This window comes from Mobula hypostoma, chromosome 7 (assembly GCF_963921235.1).
Source record: "Mobula hypostoma chromosome 7, sMobHyp1.1, whole genome shotgun sequence".
NCBI lineage: Eukaryota > Metazoa > Chordata > Chondrichthyes > Myliobatiformes > Myliobatidae > Mobula > Mobula hypostoma.
In genome coordinates, this window is record NC_086103.1 from 128,274,788 (window position 1) to 128,299,470 (window position 24,683).

At 40.0% G+C, this 24,683-nt stretch overlaps 1 protein-coding gene across 4 annotated transcripts in view; it reads left to right on the plus strand.

The window, feature by feature from the left end:
• The window catches only part of tenm4 (teneurin transmembrane protein 4), an 806,559-nt gene that overhangs the window by 632,831 nt on the left and 149,045 nt on the right, over nt 1-24,683 (plus strand). For all 4 annotated transcript variants that reach the window (XM_063053966.1, XM_063053965.1, XM_063053964.1 and 1 more), the window contains 2 exons: nt 12,768-12,968; nt 20,791-20,976. In XM_063053966.1, the coding sequence (XP_062910036.1) occupies nt 12,768-12,968; nt 20,791-20,976 (387 nt within the window). The remainder of the gene's footprint in view (nt 1-12,767; nt 12,969-20,790; nt 20,977-24,683) is intronic.

Below are 24,683 nucleotides of genomic sequence, written 5' to 3' on the forward strand. Positions count from 1 at the left end.
GGTCCTGCAGAAGTGAATTAATCTCCAAAGATTTCAATGTCACAGGCTCGTATTAACTAAAACAGAATTAATACAACATCTGACTGTGGAATGTAAGGGAGTGAAAAGTATTGTGTAACTAATATCATGCCAGATGCTAATTCAGTCTGTCTTGAAGTATTTTAAAAAATGCCTGTGTACAACTGAGTCAAACCAAGCAAATTCCATGTGGCAAAGAATTAATTAGCACTTCTGAAAAAATCTCTGTAATACATGCCCAAGTTTGAACTCACCAAGAACTTAACACAGCTAGCAAAGCATCTCAGATGTCATGTTTTGCACAGTATTGTAATGACAAATCTGTCGGAGCTTCATTTTGTTCACTTTATTGAATGATCTGTAGGAACATTATAAATGGTCTTAGGCTGATCCATTACACCGTAGAATCTTTGCTTCACAAATCTTTCACTGTAGATTCACCATTGTTGAAAGTAACAAGGAAAAATATTTGAAAGCAACAAATATTCTAATTCCCTGAAGTTTCCAGGAGTGCAGAGTCAATCAAATCATAGCATATTGACAAAATGTGATGCTATTTCTGTGGAGAGGATTGTTAATGGCCTCATTAAGGGATATTGCTTGTGTTACTAAATTGCAAATATCAGTGAAGGAAATAGAAAATCTCGTACATTGCTGTTTCAGGAAGTTGTAAGATCCCAGCTACTGCTTAAGAATAGGCTTGTTCTGAAATAGAATGGGTATCTATACTACCCACTTAGTGGCCGAAACCTTCACAGCAGTAGGTGGTAATGGAACAAATCTAGCCCAGTAAGTGAGGTTTGGGAATTTGACAATGAGATTTAGGCAGATATTAAAATGACCTCACACTCTGCAGTGTCATTTGCTAATTCTGTAACAGGTACCTATCAGAGTTGTGACCTCCATTTCTTTCTCTTCTTTTAACACAATATGATCATTTATGCAGTCACTTGCACTGTTTCAATTAATAAGTACCTAGGGAGAGAGGAACTGCTAATGATTCAAAACAAATCTTTCGGAAACCTTGGTGCTTCTAGTGTGATTGGTTATTTGATGTTTTGTCTGTCTGTACTGGAGATAGACCACACCTGTCAACTGTTGAGGAACTGCAGCCTGTGAATATTGTACTTTATTTTTTTTTCAATTGTAGTGTCGTTACATTATCTCCTTAATATTAAAGCTCTGTTGAATCTATTTTGAGTACAGGCCTCCCCAACCTAAAACCCTTTAATGCTGCTGGCATTTGACATTTCCATCTATTACTAAAATACTTCACAATTCTTTTTTATCCACAAATTGCAACTAGTATTACAGTGTGCCCCATGTGCCCTGGAGAATCTAGTCCTCAATATCTTTATCACCTTCTTTGAAGAAAAATTCTCAGGAGTATCCCAGTCTTGGTGATTGCTCTGGGATGTGGGTTTGTTTTATCAGCTCAACTGCTGATTTGATGTGCACCTGCCAGTACTTTGCACCACCAAAAAAACATCAGTTTCCATGGTAACATAGAAAGCAATCAGCTTTAGTTGGCAAGTCATCATCTGAAAAAGGATGTCAACAGCATTTTAAATAAATTGTTTCTTAAAAAAATAAATGAATTCTGCTTGTATTACTGTCAAAGTTGTAAATATCCATTCTTGCCTGTAGTTGTTTTTCAGAGAGGATTTCAAGCATGTTTCATTGGGAATTACAAATTACAATCAATTAAGAAAGCTATTCTCTATTATTAATAGTGCTGTAAAATGACCTGGGATGAGTATATTTAATTATTATTGCTCCAAAATTAAATTACGATATTTTTACAGTAAAATGCAGTGGAAAGTCAATTTTATGCAATGATGTGTGGTGCAATAATGCAGTGAAATGCAGTAATGTCTATTGGTAGGTCATTTACACCAGTTATCAAATTCATTTCCTGGAATAAGTCACTCTTGAGATCCTAATTTACTTACTGTTGGGGAAGTTATTGGAAGGGATTCTGAGAGGCAGGATTTAACTGCACTTGGAAAGTCAAGTACTAAGCAGACGTGTGTGGTTTTGTTCATGGGATATCGTGTTTCATATTTGAGAGTTATTTGAAGAGGTGCTAAAGGGGAATGATGAGGGCAAGATGGTAGATGTCGCCTACATGGACTCTAGTGAGGTTTTTGACAAGAGTGTCATGGTAAGCTAGTTAAGGAGATTAGAACGCATGGGGTCTAGGATGAGCTAGCAACTTGGATACAAAATTGGCTTGGTGATAGCAGGCAGTGGAGGGTTCTTTCTCAGGTTGGAGACCTGTGGACTAGCTTGTTCCTCAGGGATTCTTTCCAATCCACTGTGGTTGGTCATATAAACAATTCAGATCAGAATTTAGGTGACCTGATTCACAGGTTTGCAGGTGACAGAGTAAAGAAGGCTGAAACAATCTAGAACAAATGGGAAAATGGGCAAGAGAATGACAGGTCGAACTTAACTGGGACATTCACAGGGGATCTTGGCGACGGATTCTTCCTTGTTGTTAGGTTCAGCCAGGAAACCTAACAACGAGGAGGAACCCATCGTTATCGCCTGTCTTCCCAATATTTCCATGGTTTCTGGAAGGATTGCCAGGATCCTGAAGAAAAACCAGATTAATACCATCCACAAACCTGTAAGGAAGTTCAACTCATAGCTTAAGTGGGTCAAAGATGACCTGGAATTCAGGATGGCTGCCGTTTACCGGATTCCCTGGAACGCTGAGCATTGTATATCGGTCTGATTGGACACATGGTGGAAACACGCATCAATAAACACAGGAGGTGTATCTGTTTGGGTTACCCAGAGAAATCGGCGCTAGCAGAGTATTGCATTTGCAATGGACATAGGATTGACTTCAACAGCACAAAACTACTGTGCCAAGCCAATGGCTTCTGGGATTGCCTGGTGAAGGAAGCCATTGAAATAAAACTAGAGGAAAAGAATTTTAACAAAGACGAAGATCTCGCTCTAAGTAAAAACCAGAATTTGATTGTAAACAAGGTGGGACAGTGTAAATCTGATTGGATGAGGACTAACCAATCAGGAGGGACAGATGATGGGGGTATAAATACCACCAGACTAGAAATGCCTATGCATCATCTCTGATGAAGATGGCAGAGTTTGTCATCGAAATGTTGGCTAAAATCGGTACTTGTACCCGGCTGGAAGCCCAAGAAGACTTTATTTGTCATATATGCTGGGAAAGCACTAGATCCTCTTCCATTTTCTTCATTACCCTATAATGTGCCTGGTTGCATGGATCCAGTCTGAAGCTGGACGTAAGTGCTTGGATCCCATTTAAGGCAGCACCTGGACACTTGCATCCTAAGTCCCCAGCAAAAGGATACTGTTAGATGGTAACTCATGGTGCTTTGCTTGAGCCCCATTCAGTGCCAGGCCTGGGTGCTCAGATGCTGCTAGCTTCAGGAAAGAAAATAATTCCCTCATTATTCTCACCATGCACCAGAGATTTTTCTTGTTGGTTATTAAAGGAAAAGATTGTGCCTTCGTGAAGCCCCATTAAGAGTTGTTAAAGGTCTGGCTATCTGGAACAATTGGAGCCTTCTGTAACCCCAGTCCATAAAGAAAAGTATTAAAGTGCATGAAGAAATAAGCCTGGAGAATTTTTGCTTACTGCATTAATGACACATTGAGGAAAGTGCCAAGGAAGCTTTGGATGGGATGTATTCTGCACTTGAGCTTTGGAAAGCAAAAAGCAAATCTGGACACAAACAAGTGAAAATCTGCAGATGCTGGAAATCCAAGCAACACACACACACAATACTGGAAGAACACAGCAGGCCAGGAAGCATCTATGGAAAAAAGTACAGTGGATATTTCGAGCCGAGACCCTTCAGCAGGAAAATCTGGAAACCCTTTAAAAATGATCATTGAACTGATGAGCTTTATTGCCAAAGATGTTTGAAGAACGTTGTCTTTGAAATGCATGTTCCGTACTATAAATAATTGTGGAAAGTGTTTCCTTACATATTATGTGTAGCAAGGTCATAAATAGCTCCTTATAAATTCATTTCTAATTTTAGCATCAAAACTATGTTCTTCCCTTAACAAACTATACAGTACAGTTATACACCTCCATATCTGAGCAGCATGCTCCAGCCACAGAGGCAAAAAAAATCGAACTTGGCCACTTGTCTTCATGAATTCCAAACAGCAAGCCGACTGAAAGGTAGATAAACACAGTCGCAACTTCAACACTTCCCCTCGCTGAGGAAGCTTTTCTCCATGTTACTAGCTAATGGCAGTTTCTCACAATAACTTGCTTCATCTAAGACTATCTGCATCTCATTCTGGTCTTTATGCAGACAGACTTATCACAAGGCTTGATTCTGGCTGGAACTCACCCCAAGATCGAAGAAGCACTGAAGTAGCCATAGTACTGAGGAGCCCAACCAGGGTGAATCCATTTTAGGTCAACTGCCTGCATCCATTTATCTTCAGCTACCTAATCAAAAACAACATTGATTATATATCTCCTGATCCACTCTCAAGCCCCAATAACCCTGTCACATAGTAAGGTCTGACAGGCATCCAACCTCAAACAAAAAAGTGACAGGTAATATACATCCCACACAAGAAAAAACCTCCAACAATTAACTGAATCCTCCTGACTGCAGTCACATTGTTCAATTGATTTGAAACTCAAATTCATTCTTGAACTGCCTCTGATAGCACTTAATGCTTTGAGTGCAGGATGACATTTCAGTTGGGTGCTTCTGTGTGCATCATGTGCGTACTGGAGCTCTGGAGCATGAACTGGTGATGGTAATCTCCAGCATTTTGAGCCACCCACTATCAACATCACGGGGTTACTATGAATAAGAAGTTTTGTGAATCCACTCAAAGCAAAGTTCAAAGTAAATTTACTGTCAAAGCATGCGTACGTCACCATGTACTACCTTGAGATGTAATTTTTGCAGGCATTTACAGGGATAAAAGAAATAGGAAAAACTATGCAAACAACAAAGATGGACAAATAAATGTGCAAAAGCAGACGAACTGGGCAAATAGAATGCTGAGAACGTAAGTTGTAAAGAGTCTTTGAAGGTGAGTCTGTAGGTCATAGGATCAGTTCAGAGTAATGGTGAGTGAAGTTATCCATGCCAGTTCAGGAACCTAACAGTTGTTCAGTAATAACCGTTCCTGAATCTTGTCATGTTTAGCAGAGTAAAACAGAAAATAATTTTTGATGAGAGATTTAATTCCCAGCTCTTAAACCCTCTTCACAGCTTACAACACATGTCAAGAGTATGGATGAATATTCACCTTGTGCCTGACTGAGTAGATGCAACATCCCTTATAGATTGCTTCACTTGATTAGAATCTCTTCACTGGACTGAGAGAACACCCACTCCTCTATTAGCACAACATGGCTACAGTAGCTATCATCTACACAGGGTTATTAAGACAGCATTTTGTTCCTCTGTAGTAACCATAAAATGAACAAGAGCAGTAAGATTACAAAATCACAGTTACACACCATCTGGACATGTATCAATGTTGCTCGTAATTTTGAAATAACCCACATTGTTGGTGAGCCTTCACGTAATCACTCCAGCAGTTCAGCACAAAAACCCACAAACAAGTTCACAGATCAGCTATGGATCTTCAACAAATTAGTCTATCCAGAATGAAGAGATTCATTCTACATTCCCTAGTCTGCTGATTAGTGGTGAGCCAATTGAACTCTTGAGACAATCCAGTAGCCTTTCAGGATCATCTTTCTAATGCTAACCCAGAATTTCAGTGTTTGTCAACTTACTAGGTTTGAGTTTCCAAATGCAGTATTTCACTTTTCTACTCCAACTATGTTACTGTTGCTTCCTAGTAATCTTTGAGGAAAGAGAGGAAATACTTGCATGGCATGCTATCATCAAAAATTATGCAAATTTATGTACTGCTTATAATCACAATTTACAGCTCTAGAAATTTATCTTAGTTGTGAATAGTAACTTTTAATAGACAGGTAAACTACATTGTTGATTAAGTGCATTAAGATGGTGAGAAACAGTTATTAGATTTGCTGACAGTAATTACAACACACTACATGACAAATGGAAATGTTGATGTGGAAAAATTGTAAATTTGTTTCCCTGAGCTAAACTTTGTCATCATGTGATCACTGAATTCAAGATGATTTTCAATTAAACCTCTGTTTTTAGCCAGGATTTCCCGGGAACTGCCAGTGGCCACCCATTTCCACACTGGCATGTCTATCCGTGGCCTCCTCTACTGCCACAATGAGGCCAAATGCAGGTTGGAGGAGCAGCACCTTGTATTCCATTTTTGGTATCTCCAACCTGGTGGGATGAACATCAATTTCTCTAACTTCCAGTAACCAGTCCCCTCTGCCCCACCCATTTTGCTTTCTGTCATTCTAGTGGCCATCTCGCTGCTTCTCTTCCCATCACCTCCCTCTGGTTCCCTCCCTCCTATCAGATTCCTTCTTCAAGCCTCACTTGGACTCACCTTCCACCTGTCAGCTTGTCCTCACTCCCCCTGCTTTTTATTCTGGCTTCTGCCCTCTTCCCTACCAGTCCTGAAGAAGAGTCTAACAGTCTACTCTTTATTTCCCTCCGTAGATGCTGACTGACCTACTGAGCTCCTCCAGCATTTTGTCTGTGTTGCTTTTTTTTTGATTTGTTGTAATCCAAACATGTTTGTATCTTATTGTTGAAGTAATAACTCTATTAAATCTATAAGAAGGCTAGCACATCAGTGTTGATAGAACACTTTGCCAGCATTGGCAGAATCAGCCATAGCTCTGAATGAAGCGGCTCTCAACCTTAGCATTGCGATTGTTTTTCAGCTCTTGCAAAGGCAGTCAAAATACAAGGCCAAGTATTCAATTACTGCAGTTTATGGAACCCAGCCATGCCATGGTTTAATTTAGCTTTTGCCCAAGTCAGAGCAAAGCATCTGCCTCAAGGAGTGAGGTTCCTGCTCTACTCCTTGATTCCAAAAGAGCAGTTGTCAGACAATAATCAGATCTAGTTCACTCACAAGACTCTTGGGGAAAACTGCATTCTAACTGAGAACAACTAATTCAGGGTTGAGAGAATACTGGGAAGTATTAAACAGCACTGCATACAACATATTATGTGGAAACAGAAGGTTGACCTAACTGGTTCTTGGCAGTGCTTAAACTCCACACTCAGCACATGCTGCTCCTCTTTAGTCCATATTTGTTCAGCTTCCTCTAAAATCCCTGTTATTCAACTCAACTGGGTTTTTTTTGTGTGTGGGAACCATACAAAACTGGTAGTAAGTGATGTTATTTAAATTGTTCATATTCTGGGTGTATCCTCCTCCAAAGACCCTTTGATTGGTCTATGCTGTGTTAGTGCTCACCAGCGAAATGTGTGAATTGCTAATTCAGCTCCACAAAGGAGCTCTAATTAAGCACTGCTCAGGGATTAACATCAATATACATATTCTGGGTGTTTCACAATGTATCTCATGCAACAGAGAAACACCGGACTGAAGTATCATTCTGCACTTTTGGCATAATTTGTATTTCATGAATGAACTGGAGTTTTAAAATTATTAACATGGTTTAACCAATAACTGATTTTTTTTGCATGTGGCCGATCGAAATCCCTTCATAATTCTAAACTCCTCCATCAGATCTCACAAGAGCCTTCTCGTTTCTCCTTGGTGCTACATCTTTTGGGAAGTAATCTTCTTTGCTCTTCCATTAGTGCCACTGTATTCTTTTACTGACATAAACAGCTAGCTTGTACACTGCTTTTATGAAAATGATATTAAAGGTGTTGAAACACTTGATTCATTTATCTCTGATATATGATTTGTTATTTTCAGTGTCTCCTTGTTTCAAAGACAGTTAATTGGAAAAAAATGGTTTTCAGTTTCAGTAGAGGTCTAATTGAGAAGAATGGTAATTTATCTCACTCAGGCAGGGATATATTTATGTATGCTAATGGTAAATAACATATTTGCATATGAATTAGTAAAACCAGTGATATTTCTGACCGAATAGTCATAAAACTTCAGGATATAAACATATCCAAATTTCAGCTTCATGCTTCATGCAAGCAGTGATGGTGGAGTCAGAGAGAATGTTTTCCATGAAGGTTGGGGAGTTAATCTAAGGTAGTTTTAATGAATTGATTGAGAGGTGATCTTATGCTAAATTGAAATTCTTTTCAATGCCAAAGTGTGGACTGAGAATTCTTGCTACGATTTGCCTTGCAATAAGCCATTTGTAGAATGGATTACAACAAAATTGTGGATGTGTTGTTAACAAGACTGATGAAATTGAGGAAAATTATATTGATTTTCTCTTAATTACAGTAATTTTCAAAAAGTAAATAGGCATGTTTGTTTATGTGGACAAGCAGCTTAAAGAACATAAATTCCTTTAATGCTCATTAAAGGCATTTTATAGCCTGTTCTATCTTGTCTCCTACTAAGAACAGCTGCTGCCCTTCCTCAGCCTTTAGTAGTTATTACTAGGGAGTGAGCAGGGCAACTTTTAATGGCTTGGAGGCCAAGACAGTCTCACTTCCTCTCATGCTCATTCTGCTGGGGAAGGCCTAGACAGTCACACAACAGGTTAAAAGGCTCTCCACCCCCTTTTCCTCTATTCCCCATTCTGACCTTTTACCTCTTCTCACCTGCCTATTACTTCCCCTGGTCCACTCCTCTTTCCCTTCCTCCTGTGCTCCACTCTGCTCCCCCATCAGATCCCTTCATCTCCAACCCTTGACCTTTCCCACTGTGACGACAAACCCAGTTATCAGACGATTGATGCTAATGAGAGACATAAGGGAGACAAATGGAGAAAAGTTCAAAATGTTAATGAGAGAGGAGAGAGATAACGGAAAAGAAACACAATTCAGAATATTGACAGACCAGTTGCTTTGAACCTGAAATGTTTGAAGTTTGATGGAAAGGCGATACCCCAGCAGGGGGATAAAAAGAACAGGTTCGCTAAGGCTGAGATCACGAGATAACGGAACCCTGGAAGAGCGGTGTGCCCCCACAAGTTGGTGAGAGTTTGGAGGTCTGGTTTGAGGGAACCGACCCATAGACTCACAGGGTGAAAAGGTACGATCGGTGGGAATCTGGTGTGTGTGTCCGTTTTTGCCTGGGTGTCGGGTTCACCGAGGAAGAACGGTCGTATCCGGAACGGAGGGGTCACAGTCGGTGACCACAGCGGGATAGAAGACATAAAAGGGTCCGCCCGAAAGCCAACTGTGAAGAACATCAAAGATCTGCTTGAATCAAAATTTGCATCTCTCTCTCTCTCTCTCTCTCTCTCTCTCCAACGGCACAACAGCAATTACTGCGAACTGTACTAAGCTGAACTGAACTCTGCGTCACTTGAGACTGATCATTTTACCCCTAGACTGCGATAGAGCTTGGTTGATTCCTATTACCCTAGTTCTGTGTACATGTGTGTTTTATCATTGCTAACCTGTTGCATTTATATCCTTATGATTAGAGTACTGTGTTACTTATTTCTTTAATAAAACTTTATTAGTTTCCAGTAATCCAGACTCCAGCTAGTGGTCCATTTCTGCTGGTTTGGCAACCCAGTTACGGGGTACGTAACACCACCTACCAGACTTCACCTATCACCTTCCGGCTAGCCTCCTTTCCCCTCCCCCACACACATTTTTATTCTGGCATTTTCCTCCTTCCTTCTCAGACCTGAAGAAGGGTCTCTACCCGTAACATCAACTGTTTAATCATTTCATCTGCTGTCCACGCTGACCTTCAAGCACCCATTTATGCTGATCCTACGTTAATCCCATTCGTTTTATTTATCTCCCCATATTCCACCAACCTCCCTCAGATTCTACCACTCACCCATGTTCTGGGATCAGTTTGCACTGACCAATTAACCTACTAATCTGTACATCTTTGGGATGTATGGAGTAGGCACAGCACCCAGAGGAAACCATTGTATTCACAGGTAGAACATACACAGCCCACACAGATAGCACTGGAGGTCAGGATCGAACATGTGTCACGAGTTGTGAGGGAGCATCCCTGCTACCTGCCCGACTGTTCCCCCTCATGCAGCACTACACAGCCCCTCTACTAGATCCCACTGGCCTGCTGACACTCAAAACCTCTGCATGCAGTCCACCAACTCCTCCAAGGCCACCGTTCTCTGCTGGTTACCGACCCTTGACCAGGGCCTGTGGATACCAATCTTTTCATATGCTCCCTGCTGATATAATCATCAATATGTTCTGTCTCCTTTTCTGCATTCCTGATTGTGGGTCCAAGGCAGAAGTGGCCAGTGTATGTGAGAGAGTGAGACAGAGAATACTAGCCCATGGGACAGGATGGCACATAACACATGCTCAGCACTGGTGGCCAGGCCTAACCCTTACAGGGGACATCTTGTATTACCCATAACATCCATTGAATCACTATTTAGAAGTACATCATTCTTCTCCAGTGGATATTCTGGATGGTAACCTGACTAATTTTAATGTATTCTGGAGATAACATCGGACAGAAGTATTTACTGTCAAGCATATTATAAAAATGCATGTATACAATAGGTGTATAAAATTCAACTATAGCTGTTGAATATAAAGGGAACACTGCAGGTCAAGTAACTAGCTGTAAGAGCTGTTATCAAGAATTTTCCAGTGACATTTAGTTGATCATAGGCTTTAGTTATATCTTACCTCAGACTCGATGGGCTGAATGACCTAATTTTGCTTCTGTATTTTATAGTCTTATTGTCTTGTTTAATGGTCTAAGGAGCTGAAAATAGGGATGTATTGGTGTTTACAAGACCACAAGCCAATAGCTACATTTCAACAAACTTGCAGGTGCATTTGGCTAAATTGACCTGAGGAGGGCTTTGTGCCAGGTTATGGTGCAGTGCGAAGGTGAACAGGCAGGTCTGCAATCAGGCTTCAGCAAAGGAAGGGCATTACTGGGTGTGCTGCTTTTGTGCATATTGTTCACTTCAATCCTGCTGCCTTGCAAATTTTGAGGTCACGTCATCTGTATAAACTGTGCATTGCTCCTGGCCTCCTTTTGACCTCAGGGAACACTAATGTAATGTCAAACCAGAACAATCCACCGTGTGAATAACAATATCCATTTGCTCAGCCATAAAATTGGGTTTTCAGCAAGTCTGCCTCATCGATTAATCTTTTCAGTTTCCTTTCAATTTATTTGACCAGATTTTTTAATTTCCAGGCCCTTTATGAATTTTCAAAGTCGCCAAGAAATGTTGATGTTAAATTCTGCTTAAAAAAGCAATTTTCTGATTCCCTTTCATTCTCATTCTGTTTGTCAAAATTATTGCCATTGTCAAAATTATACAGAAGGTAGACACAAGTGAGCTGATCCTAAAAATCTTCCGTACCACCATGGCAGGCATTCAAAGCATTTCTATGTGTAGTGAGTTATTTTAGACTAATCACTGCAGGGACCCAAGATCTATTCTCTAAGTGTAAGACTGGAAGCAGCAACCCCATATGACTTAAGAAATATTGATTTCACAGTGGTGAGATTAAAGTGATAAAAATAGATGAAGTAAGGTAAGCTGGGTGACTATTTCTTCCTGTTTTGATCAGGTGAAATAGTTACTCAGCTCACTAATTAATTTTAGGCAGGACTTTAGCAACCATTATTTTGCATTTGTGAACACTTGCACTATTTATGGTAATAAAGCATGCTTTCTGAAACTAATTAGAACAATTTGAGTTGACCATGAAGGACTGGAGAATGGAGAATCGGCAGCAAGTAATCTCTGTAGCCCTTTTAATTGGTGGGAGTACTATAGAAGAAAGAAGAAAGTCCTTAACTCCGAGTGGAGTCATTGGGATGCTGTCACGATGGTGTTTTTTTAACAGGCCTTCTTATTTTTTTACGAGGCTGAGTTGATAGCTCCACGCACAACCCAGCATGGATGGAAAGCGTGCAAGGGAGCCGGCTGGATTTGAACTAGGGAGTCTTTGCTCCGAAGTCTGGCGCTGATGCCACTATGCCACCAGCCGGCGGGAGTACTATGGAACAGTAGAATTAGCTTTAACACGGCATCTTCACTTCTGTGCCCTGTGTTTTATATCCAAACCAGACAAGTGATAGGACAATCATGTGTGTAACCCCTTGGCAAGCCTTTCTACCTAGTTAAAAAAAACTCATCCTATGAATACCCACAATAAAACACAGCAAAAAAAGATGAAAATTTGCCAGTGGTAATATCAGTCATTTTGACAAACATGAAATTCACAAAAATAAATTGCTTTGCAATGTCTTCAGGATGTTAACATCAAAAAGAAAAAGAAACTATAAGTGTCAGTAGCTGCTTTCCAAGAAGCCTTCAGCATAACTCCATGATTATTGCTATAAATATTTTGCTTCACGCGGTGGTTTTCACTCTTCACCCATATCTTTTGCTTTCTGTAAAACCAAATTTCCTCGCAAAAAATAAGATATGCTTTGGGTCCAAAATACTCTCATATCTAATGCAGTTCAAATTGGCCTCTCATAATGAGCAGCATTGCCAGTAGGGAAGCAGACCTTTGACCTCAGAGTTTCCCTGGAGCTAAGGCGGTCATTTTTAACTAATATTTTTCCAACATAAATTTGATTGTTGCTGGTGTCTTATATGACCCTGAGAAGTTTTAAGTAACAGTGAACCTGCCTGTTATTTAATTGATATACTTTTTTTAAAAAGTTTGAGTAAAATAGGTTTAAATCCTGTTGCTGTTTCATTATTTTTTCAGTGGACTGCCTAGACTCAACGTGTTCAGGGCGAGGAATTTGCGTTCGTGGAGAATGTCACTGTGCCACTGGCTGGGGTGGACCAAACTGTGAGACTCCAAGGGCAGCTTGTGAAAATCAGTGTTCAGGACATGGGACTTTTCTACCTGATTCAAGGACCTGCAGCTGTGACCTCGGCTGGACAGGCCACGATTGCACAATTGGTAATATGCCCGACCACTGTAATAGAGGAACAATCACTTAATTACTAATTGAGTCAATCACTATCTCTGGCAACTTTTGTGATGTTTATTGGACAGAACTACCAGTATATTTTCAGGAGTACAAGATGATAAAAGGCATAGATCAAGTGGAGGACCCGAAACATTTTCAAAGGGTGAAAATGAATAATACGAGGTGGGGGGGGGGCGATAATTTTAAGGTGATTGGAGGGAAGTATAAGGGGAATGTCAGCAGTATGTTTTTTACAGAGAGTGGGTGTGTGGAACACACTGCTAGGTGTGGTGGTAAGGGTATATAATTAAGGACTTTTAAGAGACTCTTAGACTACATCCACACTAGACCGGATAAATCCATAACCGAAGCTTTTTCTCTTCATTTTGACCCTCCGTCCACACCGAAACGGTGTTTTCCTCCCCCGAAAACGGAGCTTTTCTAAAACACCCTCCAGAGTGTGTAAATTTGAAAATGCCGGTTGGGCAGAGTAATGTGGACGGGGTAAAGGGATATTTTTAAAAACACTGTCATGACGTGCCGGAACAGATGGCGGCAGCACGGCATTTTGTTGTTTTCTTGAACGCAACCCCCCTATACAACCTAACAATTTCAGAACAGACGGCAACGAGACTGAAGCCAGAAGAGTTAGAAATGTACTCACCAAATACTTTGACCCATAACTTACTGAATAAATAAGTATTCTCACATTGCCCTGTTTTCTGTCCTTGCTTGTATGAAGGTGGTTTACCTATCTATGCAAGTACTTCTCTGACGATAGATGTGTAACAGCCTAATGTAACATTGTATGGAAATACAAGATAACACTGATGCAGACATGTTTTATACATTTAACAAGGTGCTTTATTAATGCAACAGAGTTAGTCAGTTTTTCAATGTTCGTCGTCAGCTGGGTCATACTGTCCGTGAACTCCCTGTCGGTTGCCTCCATACACTCCAGTATTTGTTTTTTTTAGTTTTAAGTCCTCCTACGTGAGAACAAACAGCAATTCCTTTAAAATTTTTCTAGTCTGTAACTGGACAAACGTGCACCAGGTATACCGTTTCCTCTTCGCTTGTTTTCTGTGTGTCCTGTGCATGCTCAGTAGGAGGAGATTTACCCAAATATCCGTTCTAATGTGGATGGAGATATTTTGAAAAACACCTGGTGTGGACGCCTATCATTTTTATGCAAAACCAGTGTTTTCTAAATTATCCGGTCTAGTGTGGACGTAGCCTTAAATAGGCACATGGGTGATAGAAAAATGGAGGGCTATGTGGGAGGGAAAGGTCAGATTGATCTTAGAGCAGGTTAAAAGATTGGCACAACACCACAGGTCAAAGGGCCTATAACGTGTTTTAATGTTCTATATCGGGGCACAGGTATATTTAAAAAGAAACCAGCATGTCAGAATTTTTCAATATTCAGAATTGAATTCAAAACTATCACTAGTCATTAATTATTTAATTGTTTTAGAAATGCAAATCATATGATAATTTATTTTCCAGTTCCTTCATTCTATCTCACTTCTCATCCTTTGTTTCTAGGAGTTACCCAAATGAATTGTTCATATTTTACTTCCATGTTCTTGAGCGCTGTATGGAGTGTTTCAACAGTTCCTTTATGGGTGCTCTGCAAATTCACTGAAAGCATATTCCCCACTGACTTTTAATAGCTTCATGAAGCTTTAACATATTATTAAATTCCTCAGAAAATTAAAGGATAGGGTTCCCCAGTCTGGGATTTCTAGCGACGAATGGTCTGATCACAGGTTGCTGGTTGGGACTGTGCGCTATTGGTTTTTCTGCTTTTCAAACGTCTGCTCAAGTGAGCTAACAAAGCAGGGAACGCAGCAGGCCAGGCAGCATCTCTAGGAAGAGGTACAGTCGACGCTTCAGGCTGAGACCCTTCGTCAGGACTAACTGAAGGAAGAGTTAGTAAGAGATTTGAAAGTTGGAGGAGGAGGGGGAGATCCAAAATGATAAGAGAAGACAGGAGGGGGAGGGATGGAGCCAAGAGCTGGACAGGTGATTGGCAAAGGGGATACGAGAGGATCATGGGACAGGAGGCCCAGGGAGAAAGACAAGGGGGGGGACCCAGAGGATGGGCAAGGGGTATAGTCAGAGGGTCAGAGGGAGAAAAAGGAGAGTGAGAGAAAGAATGTGTGTATAAAAATAAATAACAGATGGGGTACGAGGGAGTGGTGGGGCATTAGCGGAAGTTAGAGAAGTCGATGTTCATGCCATCAGGTTGGAGGCTACCCAGACGGAATATAAGGTGTTGTTCCTCCAACCTGAGTGTGGCTTCATCTTTACAGTAGAGGAGGCCGTGGATAGACATGTCAGAATGGGAATGGGATGTGGAATTAAAATGTGTGACATGTCAGAATGGGAATGAGATAAGTGGTGTTAAACGCGACCAGAATATAGGTGATAAGTCAACTATAAGTCATTTGTAAGTGGCTAATATACTCAATTTCATTTCTAAAGGGGTTTATCTAACGAATTTAATATTAAACACACAGCGCATATTTTCCTTCCATGAACGTAGTGATAAGTCAATTACAACAGTGGTCCCAAACCTCTGGGCTGCAAAGAATGCAGCAGTACAGCGGTGGCCAGAACGCACCCAGCACATCTTTAAGAAAAAAGCCGAAATAATCGCTTCTGATCTGGGCTGACATTTACGTGCCGGGCGGCACCTAATTAATTAGCTTGTTTATTTCGGCTTTTTTCTCAAAGATGTGCTGGGTGCGTTCCGGCTACCGCTGTATTCTTCGCGGCCTGGAGGTTGGGGACCACTGAATTATAAGTCACTTATAAGTCAATAGCATCATAACATTTTAAGTAACGTTTGGATATTAAACACACAGCGCATATTTTCCCCATATGAACATATAAAATCATTGCAACACACCAATATCGCTGAAACAGTGGAAGCCCTGAGCTTGTTTTCCTGCAACAAGACGGTCCCATCGAGAGGTGATGGGAGACAGCGATACTCAAAGGGGGTTCCTTATGTCCAGTCTATTCTGCAAGTTAGTTTTCGTTGCATTCATTGCAGAAAACTCCACTTCACAGAAATATGTTGGAAATGGAAGCAACATTTTCAGTGCTTTCGTGGCTATCTCAGGATAGTCAGCCTTGACTTTGATCCAGAATGCCGGCAGAGATGTTATGTCAAACATACTTTTCAGCCCACCGTCATTTGCAAGCTCAAGGTGTTGATCTTTTTCCCCGTGCTGACATGGATGATTCACCGGGGACATTCACAAATGGGTTACGGACCCATTCTTTTGCACACCTAGGGTCACTGATGACCTCGCGTGCATTAAAATTCAACAGTGCATGACAGGGAATGAGGAAGGGTGCAGCTGACTCATATCGTTTCATATCGCCAGATCATATTGTTTCCTCGCAGCCCGGTGGTTGGGGACCACTCTTAGCACAAAGAGAGACCAATCAAGATGCTCGCTCTCCCTCTCAAAGAAATCTATTTCCCGGATATTGTATATAATTTCCGGGCGTCAGGGAGCCACTATCGATATGCACGAGAGTCCCGGAACTTCCGGAAGAGGTGGAATGTCTGAATATGTAGTGGGTTTTTTAAACTTAATGTTGGGTGTAAATCCCTGCCAGCCCTTACCTACCTACCTGAGTAGAGGTTAAAATGACTGCCAGAGAGTTATTAATGATGTTTAATCCATTTTTCATCAGCTGAAGCTGCTGAGAAACCAGTCCTAAACAAGAGAATAAATGCTGATGCTTGCAAATCCAAGCAACACACACAAAATGCTGGAGGAGCTCAGCAGGCCAGGCAGCACCTATGGAAAAAAGTACAGTGGACATTTTGGGCTGAAACCCTTTGGCAGGAAAATCTGGAAACCCTTCTCGGCCTGAAACATTGACTGTACCGTTATTCATAGATGCTGCCTGACCTGCTGAGCATCTCCAGTATTTGGTGTGTGTTGTTGAGAAACTAGTCCTTATGGGTTTTCTTTTACAGAGATCAAACTTCAAATAAATTGAATTATTGCTATGTGAATCAATTGCCAGATATTTGAGCAGGAATTTGAAACTGGGATTACACTTTTTTTGGAATGCACAACATTCAAGTGCAAAATGGAACTTACTAAAAAAGCATTAAATTGATAAAAAAAATCCCAATTATTAAGTCTTTTAAGGTGATTTTAACCCAAAAATCTTTTCCTGCATATTTCCCAAATGCAGCAGCCTGAAATGTTCACAACTGCTGCACTAGGAAGTGAGTATGGTTTGAAAGAACAATTTCCACTAGGAAGTGAGTACGGTTTGAAAGAACAATTTGCATGGCAGCTGCAGTAGAGCAGCATAAAGACACACCATAGAGATTAGGGAAAACGTTGTCATGGAGCCAGTGCTCTTACCTCTTACCTGTATGTCTCGCCTCCATCTGTGCAATTTGGCTGTATCCATCCCTGTACTCTGGGTGGAAACAACCCACAGTAAAGAATGAGTTTAGTCCTGATAAAGCCTCAGTAAAGTTCTGATGAAGGGTCTCAGTCCAAAACATCTTTTCAATAGATGTTGCCTGGCCTGCTGAGTTCCTCCAACATTTTGTGTTTTGCTTGGATTTACAGCATCTGCAGATTTTCTCCTGACGGTGAAGAATGGGGGTCTCAGCCTGAAATGCAGACAATTTATTCCTTTTCTTAGATGCTGCCTAACCAATTGAATTCCTCCAGTATTTTGTGTGTGTTGCTCAGGATTTCCAGCATCTACAGAATCTCTTGTGTTTACAATAATCTAATGTGTTTTTGCGAGCAAATTGGTCCAAATTACACAGACTGAGTGCATTGACTTCCCACCCGAATGCTACTATCTGCTTCCATTGGATAATCTCCTCTACAATGGGAATGAAAATTAAAAGTTTGTGTCATAATTTTATGTATGTTTCTGTGCAATTCAAATCTCTAATCTGTTTGCCCTCTGCCTTTTCATGGCCCACTGTACCCTCTTATCATTTCACAGTTGACGATGAATGCAGAATTTCAGCTCCTGGGCAATTAGCATTAGCAATTTGCAACCAGCTGTTTGCAAATTGGTTGTTTGCAGTGGTTCATGTTCACCTGCGTAACAACATTCCTTCTCTCCCTGCAGCAAAGTGCTTGGCCAACGCTGAAAGACTTCTCACAATAATCAAATTGAAATGGAGGAATCACTAATCAGTAACATATGGACACTGGCTGCTTAGGCAATGCAGTCTCACACCAAGTTTATCATAACAAATGCGCTCTTTCAAATTCATTCCACTTTTAAAGCTGCTATGCCCAACAAGCCTGTTTAGAATTTGAATATTTTATTGAACAAGGATCCTCTTTAATCCTTTTAAAGTTTATCACTACTTTTGTTTCACTTTCCCTTCCTTGAACTTTCTATTCTGAATTAGTAAGACTTGTTAGCCTTGACTGAGCTGTAATAACACAGTGATATCATTTAATTCATTGTATGATATTTTAGACGTGTATTTGCATTTTGACTTGAAACTCAGTATATTACGTAATTCTGAAGTGTTCAGGAGAGACAAATGGTTGAGAATGAAAGCAAAGGGTCATAGCCCAAAGCATCGACTGTTAATTCATTTCCATAGATGCTGCCTGACCTGCTGAGTTCCTCCAGCATTTTGTGTGTGTTGCTTTGCATTTCCAGCATCTTGTGGATATACGAAATGCTGTCTTTCCCAAGTAGTAAATTGCAGCAAGGCAGAACCTATAAACTGAAACATAATAACTCCCCCTTTGTTTTTAACATTATGCTATGATTGGTGACACTCACTCTGTCATTATTTAATAGACCTTCAGACCTCAATCCACAATATTCAATTTTAATTTTCTCATCCACAATTTATAATGCTGTTTATTGAACCCTGATTGTTAAGGATTGTTCTTTGTTTCGCCATGATTTTTTCATTTAGAACAGATTTAGCATGAATGTATAAGCCTATGTGATGTTACTAGGTGGACAGAATTCATCAGATCCTGATCATGTTGATGCAGATCTTGAGCTTCCTACAAGAAAAAAATCTGGAAAAATTCTAAAACCCATGTCGTTCTTTGTCACAATATCTTTGCAAGTAATTTGTCAATTTATTATTGGAAATTGATCCTTTAGATTTTAACCTTACATGCAGATTTGTCTTAAGAACTTCTAGCATCCAGCTTCTGTGAATATATCTGTTGAGATTGTATTTCAATTATTTAGAAACTATCTTATCGAAATTGATGTGAAACCTTCACAAAGGTCCACAAATGAATCTACAAAAATTTAGAATGTGTCTCCAACTTTATCTTCACTATTCTGTTTCTCCGCATTTCTTCTCGCAAGTTTATTTTAACATTCCAATTATTACCTACACAATTTGAAGGACGTGACGAAACCTATATTTATTTCTTTACATAATTGGTTTAATTTACACCAGCTTGAAGTTTGGATTTGTGGAGATCCGTATCTGTCTGATTAGTATAATAAATTCCAACAGATATGTTTACATCATTCAAATTATCTGCATTCAAGCAGTAGAGGTAATTAACCCAACATCATTCATTTGAATTATAATAGAAATAAGTCCATGATCAAAACCACATGCTCAGATGTAACTGAAGCATGAAACCAAGATATTCTATAATTAAAAATTGATAATTTGAGAATGATCTGTTTAAAACCTAAAAGCTTTTATTTCCAGATGGCTGCACAATGGTGCAAGTTACACACTGTATTTCACAGAGCACTGAGCAATATTTTTATTTCGAAAGATACATTTTCAAGTTTTAGCTCACACATAAGAACATTTTGAATAGTATTATATTATTTCAAATCTTTACCCACTGATCTGTTCTCCCTCTAGCTCAATGCTAGCTCATTTAGTAAAATTGTTTGCTGTTATGTTGAACCATTAACTTATTTCAAATAAGCAAGTTAATACACTACACATTTTTAAAAGACAACAAATTCTCATAAAATTCCCTTCCCTGTATTTTAATATGACTGTTACCTCTTGAGTTAACAGTTAATTATTCATTGAAACAATAGAAAAATGTCTATTATTGTACAATGCAAGTTTTGCTAAAACACATCAAATGTAAGTGTAAGAAAGTCTAATTTTTAAAAATAGAGGGCTATGGGTAACCCTAGGTAACTTCTGAAGTAAGTACATGTTCGGCACAGCATTGTAAGCCGAAGGGCCTGTATTGTACTGTAGGTTTTCAATGTTTATAATTTTGATGAAAATATATTTTAAAAGTATGTAAACTTTGAGATGTTGGATCCTGAAGAGAAGAAATATTTAGCATTTTTTGATCAACCAAATCCTAATTGATAAACTGAAGATGTTTTTCATAAGTTGGGACAAGGTATTAATTCTTTACTATCGATGTTAGAGTTACTTTTCTAGTACTACAGTTTCTAGTGCTATTCATTTGTGTGCTTTAATGTTTTAAGTGGGTGTCAAATTACTCCCCATCTGTTCAAGTTTGACAATTTTTAATTAAATGTAATGTTTCATACATTTCCTGCAGAATTTATCAACCATCCATTTTTATCTCAAAAGAACAGTGATGAAACATCAGTTAGCAGGAGTCTGTAAGTGAAGTAGGTGGACCATTTAAAGGTGCACTCTGTAATCTCTATTTTATTGTAATCTCCTTATTAAATCCTTTTTGTTGAAAGGAATTAAAAGTTCAGGGTGTAAAGAAGCTCCTTTTACTCTTGCTGAACAGGTCACTGAACTGCTATGTCTTTGATAATAATACAGGCATTTTCCCGTGTCTCCCACAGAGATTTGTGCAGTAGACTGTAGCAGCCATGGCATCTGCATTGGAGGCACCTGCCGCTGTGACGAAGGGTGGATGGGCAGTTCCTGTGATCAGCGAGCGTGTCACCCACGCTGCAATGAACATGGGACTTGTAAGAATGGCAAGTGTGAATGCAGCCCTGGGTGGAATGGAGAGCACTGCACTATTGGTAGGATTTAAGAAAAGCACATTTAATCTGTTTGTATTGCTGTCTGGCATGAGCAGATCGTTAAATGGAACTTTAAACTTTTGTTGTGATTTTTCATTTGTGGTTTATTGTTCTTTTGTGGCCAGAGAAGAAGGAGCACTTAGTCCATTGTGTTGTTAAACTTACTTTGCAATATCCTATTCTCTTCACTCTTTTACTCTTTCTATCACTGCATCATTGTAGTAAGATGTCGTAGTTCAATTCTAATAAATAAATTAATTGTGCGACATTGGTCAGAAATATGAGGCATGCTAAAATTGTCAACTAAAGTAGGATATTCCCATCTGTTTGTTTTAAATCATTAAATTTTAGATTAAAGTCAAAATCATATTGGATTCACTTTTATTGATAATTTAATTTCTGGGAGAACTTTTGAAACAATTTTACCAACAGGGCAGTACTTGTTCTGTTCAAATCCTCAAGGAACTAATTCCATACTATCAATAGATAGTCAAATCTATAGGATGTAGAAACGTTATCCAGAAACTTAAGACATATAGCACAATTTTTTCAACGATGTTGCTATGAAACGCAAATATATCTAGATAAGAATGGGATTACAGAAGTCTCTGGGTGGCATCATGCCACTACAAAATTAATTAGACACTTTAATATCAAATCACACTAGTTCCAATTATTCATTTTCTGTACCTGTCTTGCACTTAAGACCATAAGACATAGACACAGAATTAGGCCATTCGGCCCATTGATTCTCCATTTACCATTCCATCAGGGCCGAACTATCATCCCTCTCAACTCCAAGCTCCTGCCTTTTCCCCATAACCTTTGATGCCCCAACTAATCAAGAGCCTCTGCTTTAAGTATACTCAATGGCTTTGCCTCCACAGCCATATGTGGCAATGAATTACACAGATTCACCACCTACTGGTTAAAGAAATTCAATCTCATTTCATTTCTAAAGGGATGTCTTACTATTCCGAGTCTGTGTCCTCTGGTCCTCGACTATGAGAAACATCCTCTTCACATCCATTTGATGTAGGGCTTTGAATATTCAATAGGTGTCAATGAGATTCCCCACCCCCATCCTTATTCTTCTTAACATCAGCGAGCATAGGCCCAAGATCATCAAATGTTCCTCATACGTTAACCCTTTCACTCCTGGGATCATTCTCATGAATCACCTTTGGACCCTCTGCAATACCAGCACATCCTTCCTCAGCCAAGTGGTCCAAAACTGTTCACAGTATTTCAAGTGCAGTCTGACAATGCCTTACGTCACTTCAGAATTACATCCTTTCTTTTATTTTCCAGTCCTTTTGAAATTAATGCTAACTTTGCATTTACCTTCCTTACCACTGACTCAAGCTGCAAGTTAATCTGTAGATAATTCTGTATGAGGACTCCCAAGTTTCCTTGCAACTCCAGTTTCTGAATTACCTTCCTGTTTAATAATAACATTCACTGCACAATGTCACTTTAGAGTTTACTGGTGAAATTAATTCATATGGCCTGAGGGCCATTTACAGCAGTGCAATCTACAGAAATCCTCTCTAACCTAACCCTAAATTAGCCTCACACTGGTAATTTGATTGAGGTTAGTCCCTTTAATTTACTTAGCTGCTTGACTGAGACCCCATTCCATGCCTTAACTTGACTCAGTCCCCAATCCATGCCTTATCTTGACTCAGTCCCCAATCCATGCCTTATCTTAACTCAGACCCCAATCCATGCCTTATCTTGACTCAGTCCCCAATCCATGCCTTATCTTGACTGAGTCCCCAATCCATGCCTTATCTTAACTCAGACCCCAATCCATGCCTTATCTTGACTCAGTCCCCAATCCATGCCTTATCTTGACTCAGACCCCATTCCATGCCTTATCTTGACTCAGTCCCCAATCCATGCTTTATCTTGACTCAGACCCCAATCCATGCCTTATCTCGACTCAGACCCCCAATCCATGCCTTATCTTGACTCAGACCCCAATCCATGCCTTATCTTGACTCAGACCCCAATCCATGCCTTATCTTGACTCAGTCCCCAATCCATGCTTTATCTTGACTCAGACCCCCAATCCATGCCTTATCTTAACTCAGACCCCAATCCATGCCTTATCTTAACTCAGACCCCCAATCCATGCCTTATCTTGACTCAGTCCCCAATCCATGCCTTATCTTGACTCAGTCCCCAATCCATGCCTTATCTTGACTCAGACCCCAATCCATGCCTTATCTTGACTCAGTCCCCAATCCATGCTTTATCTTGACAGACCCCAATCCATGCCTTATCTCGACTCAGACCCCCAATCCATGCCTTATCTTAACTCAGACCCCAATCCATGCCTTATCTTGACTCAGACCCCAATCCATGCCTTATCTTGACTCAGTCCCCAATCCATGCTTTATCTTGACTCAGACCCCAATCCATGCCTTATCTCGACTCAGACCCCCAATCCATGCCTTATCTTAACTCAGACCCCAATCCATGCCTTATCTTGACTCAGTCCCCAATCCATGCTTTATCTTGACTGAGTCCCCAATCCATGCCTTATCTTAACTCAGACCCCAATCCATGCTTTATCTTGACTCAGACCCTAATCCATGTCGTGACATTCAGGCATGAATCCAAGTTGGTTCTGATCTATATGTTTATTTAATCCTGAAACTTAACCCTCAGTTCCCAGTTAAATGATTGCGCCAAGTGTCCTGTCCAGGTTAAGTTGCATTTAAAAGTGTTGGCTAAATTTAATAGACTTAATGCCTTAAATTTTTAAGTGTATTTGCAATTTATACAGAGCACAACTTTCCACTTACCACTCAATACATATTCTGTGAACCCAAGATTTTCTTTGAAAAGTTGCTATTGTAACACAGAAAAATGACAAGGTTGAAATCAGAACCAGGAATGCCCTCAGGGTAAAAAGGTTATCACGATAGGTCAATAACCTGTTGAAGCTAGAAGTACCACGAATGTAATAGGGTTTAATACTGTAAAAACAAGGTGAGGCAGGAAGGATGAACAAATGGGATAATCTATGATAGGAAGATACCGGTGATTAAATGACAGAAGTGATAATGGTGCTCAGAGAAAACATGGTAAGAAAACAAAGAAAGCACAAAAATTGGTTCAAGAAGGGATGTAAAATTTGATGCAATGTTCAGTGTTAAATGCGACATTAGAAATAGAGATGCTGTCCCTTAACCTTCTATTCAGTTTTATTGAACATTTATTGTGCTCTAAGGGCAAAAAGATCATGACAGGAGATAGAAATAGATGCCTTTTAAATGTGAAAGTGGCCAGTCCTTTTGTGTAATTAGATATTATTGAGTCATACAGCACTACAGAAGAGAAACTGGTCATTCAGTCCATTCCGCTTGTGCCAATTTGTTCCTCTGCCTAGTCCCATCGACCCACACCCCTCCCAACCATGTACTTATCCAAACTTCTTTTAAATGTTGCAATCAAATCCGCATCTACCACTTCCACTGGTGGCTCATTCCACACTCATGTCACCCTCTGAACGGAGAAGTTACACATCAGATTCCCCTTAACATTTAACCTTTCACCCTTGACTCATGACCTCTAGTAGTAGTCCTATCGAACCTCAGTAGAAAAAGCTTGCTTGTATTTACCCAGTCTATACCCCTAATAATTTTATATACCCCTGTCAAATCTCTGCTCATCCTGCTACATTCCAGAGAATAAAA